Below are 3,673 nucleotides of genomic sequence, written 5' to 3'. Positions count from 1 at the left end.
TATATACATGTGTGTGTGTGTGTGTGTGTGTGTGTGACTTGATGTTCCAGAGCCCAAGCTGTGTGTAAAGGTGAGCACAGCTTGAGCCTGACACACAAGCTCCAGCTTCTTATTCCATGTCCATGTCTCTAGAGTTAGTTTATACCGTCAGAGACACTCCTGTTTCTTTTGAACGAGAGCCAAGGCTAGACTCGTCTGTGAGCTCCCCTCCAGAGCCTGGCTCCAGGGAGGGTCTGAGATCTCACATGACACAATGTTATTTAAAAGTTTTGACCAGAAAACTAAAACGGTCATTTCTCAACGTAAAAAGATCTCGGCCTGAAACTCTGGGATTAAAGATGGCGGGCGAGATGCAGTCCTTCAAGGAATGCTCGACCTTGACTTGGTTTATTTTTAGATTGGTGTTGCTGGCATTTCATTGGCTTTTCAGAGGAAAACATAGCTCTTCCTGTCACCCCCCTCTGAGACAGTTTCAGTAATAAAGTGTGCACAGACAATTCAGACTTTCTTTTCTCCTGAGGAAAACTTTTTACTACATCCTCAGTCTCTTTAACTAAATGATTTCCAAAAGTGCACAACCATTTGACCTTTATTATCCTCACAGCTTCTCCTTCAGTCAGCTGCACATCCCAGCAGTGGAAAAACACTTCATGTTAAACAAAGGATATCCTTTAGGCAGGGAAGAGCTGTCCCACCACTGGAGTGGTGTGTTTTCTAACTGGCACCATTACAAACAGGCTATTGGTTCTTGAATTTCTTCTTCTTAATTGTCCCTTCACAGCACAACAAACAGGATGTTTGTTCGCTCTCCTGTTTTTGTTCTTCTTCCTGCTTTACCTTTTCCTCAGCCTTGTATGAACTGATCCCACCAGTCTGAAATGTCAGCCCGATGTCACGTTGTGTAATTTGTTTAATCGAAAAGTCGAGCAGTCACTTAAAACTCAAGATTATTTTCAGATCTAGTTGAAAGTCTTGATTTAAGCAAAGCCAAAACACTCATCAGATCCCAGTACCAGCTGTGTCCACGTTTTCTTTGTCAAAGGTACCAAACCTTTCCTAACGTTATGGGTCTGCAACCTGCAGCTCTAGGGCCACATGAGGTTCTTTGGTTCCTCTTCAGCATCAGCATCACATTTATTGGCCATGTTTGTGTGCAAAAACAAGGAATTTGACTTTGGTTCCAAGCACTCACAGCATCCAGATTTCAAGTATAATATAGAAAAAACTTAGAAGATAGGATAAAGGGACAGTATTTACTGTAGGAGACAATTTCCTTCTTCAAATTTCTTCCTTCTTCAGTTTACTTCAGAGGAAAAATAAAAAGGCATCGTGTGGTAATGCATCGATGCTTATTTTGTTTCACAGCAGCTGTAAGGTGTTTATTGTGTTCATCAGAGACCACCCGGGGAAGAAACTGTCTCTGTGGCTTCAGTGGCTCTTTGTAGCTTTTACCAATGATAACATGAAAATAAATTATGTTTATATTCATAACCAGTATATAAAATGGTCATTTTAGCAGTTTTCCTGGCCAGTTTTATGCAACGTCCATCCACCCATCCCACCCTGGGATCTCCTACAAACCGTTCTTCTCTTCGAACAGCTTCTTATAATGTTCACACTTTATTAACATCTGCTGTTAAAAACAAAAATGCAATAATGTTTGGACGTGTGTCTGTGCATTTACCTATCATTTTATCATGATAGCTCATAAGCAATGAAACACTGATTAACTTTTGGAGACAGCCCACTTCAAGATGGCCGCCACAGCTAATCGGTCATAGCAAACACAAAATGTGTAAAACTTAATTTAGGATTGAATTTGATGTGACAGTAGTTGAGAGCCAGCCCCAATACACATTCTGAGGACTAAACATTGTGCAAGACTGCTTTAAGCTTTGTTCAAAATATTTACTTAATAACTCAGTTAATACCTAAAGTCAATAATTTTCCACAAACATAGAACGGCCTTGCATAAACTTCTATAATTCAGACTTTACATGTTGTGAAACAGGCTATAAACGTTTTTTTGTTTTTTTAAATACTATTGCTTGAAATTTTTCACAATTTCATTTGTCCCAACCTAAAATTTCCAATAAATATCAACAATGCATTATAAAGCTTTACTTTCCTAATATAAATATGCACATTTCCTGGTTTCAAGCACGTCTTGCAGCTTTGGACACGTTATTCAGAAAGACAAAGGTCGGAGATGACTCCTTTCATTGTACAGCTTGCAAAAGTTTAGCCGCCCCTCTGGTTTTAGCAGCAGAATGTAAACAAGTGCTTCACCTCAGCTGGCTGCTCTTGTCAGCTGACAGCTTGACAGATAAACATAAACAGAATAGAAGGATTAAATTGTTGCCAGTAAATTGTCACACAAGGGGCCAAGGAGTCAATTTGCAGACGATTAGCCATACAATAGGTGACGCACACAGGCACAAACACTTACTTCCATGTCTGAGTGGGCTAATATTTTAAATAGGCTTGTTTATAAAGAACAAGAGGAGGTAGGTACATTGATTATGTTTAAACAATGCTTTTATTTTCAGGTATTTACAGAGCAAAAATACAACATGTCATATTTGTATATTGATATGCATGATGTGTGAATACAATCTTCCCAGACTCAAAGTGCAGGTTATTCAATGTACTTTTCATACATATTGAAGAGTAAGATATAAAAACAACAGAGTATCAGACCATGCTTTATTGTATTTTATAAGTAGTCAATATATATGTTCAACATGAGAGGCCTGGATTCAGTCCACTGTAATAAATGACATATATTGTAAATGAAATAGGAATTTATTTTCAATTTCACTGTTTTTACGTTGTTGTTGTTTTACTGACATAAGGTTGACTCAACCCAGCATTATAGAAAGGTCCTGCTTGTCCCTGAAAATGAGAAAGAAAAGAAAAATAATTATTGTCATGCTGCTGAGTACAAAAACATCCGTCTGTTCATCAGACCACAGGAAAACATTTTATTACAACTAACAAATGTTGTTTCATGTAAATAAAAATAGGTTATAATCCATTGTTAAGTCTCCCGTCACATATTTGTTTCTTCATGCCGTCTGAGGAAAGCAGCATGTTTGAGTAGTAAAATGAAACAAACAAATGTTATACTGATTAGTTTCTATGAGGTTTGCTTGGAAATAACTACAGTATGGAATATCATCCCTCTGGCCTTTTTATTCAACATCAAAACAGGAACTAAGCTTATATCATTTTACATTCTCTAACCATGATCCTACTCACTGTGGAGCTGAGGGGTTGATCTGACGTAGCAGCTCCTTAATGTGTTTAATGACGCCGACTGTTTTAAAACAAGACAAAAGGATTTATGATGACATGTGACATGGGGGGTGGGGGGATGAGTTAAAGTCCTTTTAAGTGTTGTTATAATAAAAAATCAAACTAAATTGTGCATTTTCAAGAAATTATGGAATGAGGCGAGATGAGGCAAGATGAGATAAAATTAGATGAGACAAGATGAGATGAGAGGACAGGAGATGAGACAAGACAAGATGAGTTGAGATAAATGAGAAGAGACTAGGTAAAATGAGATAAGATTAAATGAGAGAAAACAAGATGAGACTAGGTAAGAGATGATAATAGACAAGATGAGATGGATGAGATTAGAGGAAACAATTTGAAATTAGACAAGGCG

General features: G+C 37.7%; 1 protein-coding gene across 1 annotated transcript in view; it reads right to left on the bottom strand.

The window, feature by feature from the left end:
• Positions 1-2,861: 2,861 nt before the first annotated feature.
• plvapa (plasmalemma vesicle associated protein a) overlaps positions 2,862-3,673 on the bottom strand; it is an 8,470-nt gene continuing 7,658 nt past the window's right edge. Inside the window, exons 3-4 of the mRNA XM_037682018.1 lie at positions 3,262-3,319; positions 2,862-2,895 (exon numbers count right to left, since the gene is read on the bottom strand). Coding sequence (XP_037537946.1) covers positions 2,862-2,895; positions 3,262-3,319 — 92 coding nt within the window. The remainder of the gene's footprint in view (positions 2,896-3,261; positions 3,320-3,673) is intronic.

Source organism: Nematolebias whitei, chromosome 9, assembly GCF_014905685.2.
Source record: "Nematolebias whitei isolate Nwh7 chromosome 9, NemWhi1, whole genome shotgun sequence".
Lineage (NCBI taxonomy): Eukaryota > Metazoa > Chordata > Actinopteri > Cyprinodontiformes > Rivulidae > Nematolebias > Nematolebias whitei.
The sequence above is the reverse complement of the archived record's forward strand: the minus strand, read 5'-3'. Positions and strand labels throughout refer to the sequence as shown.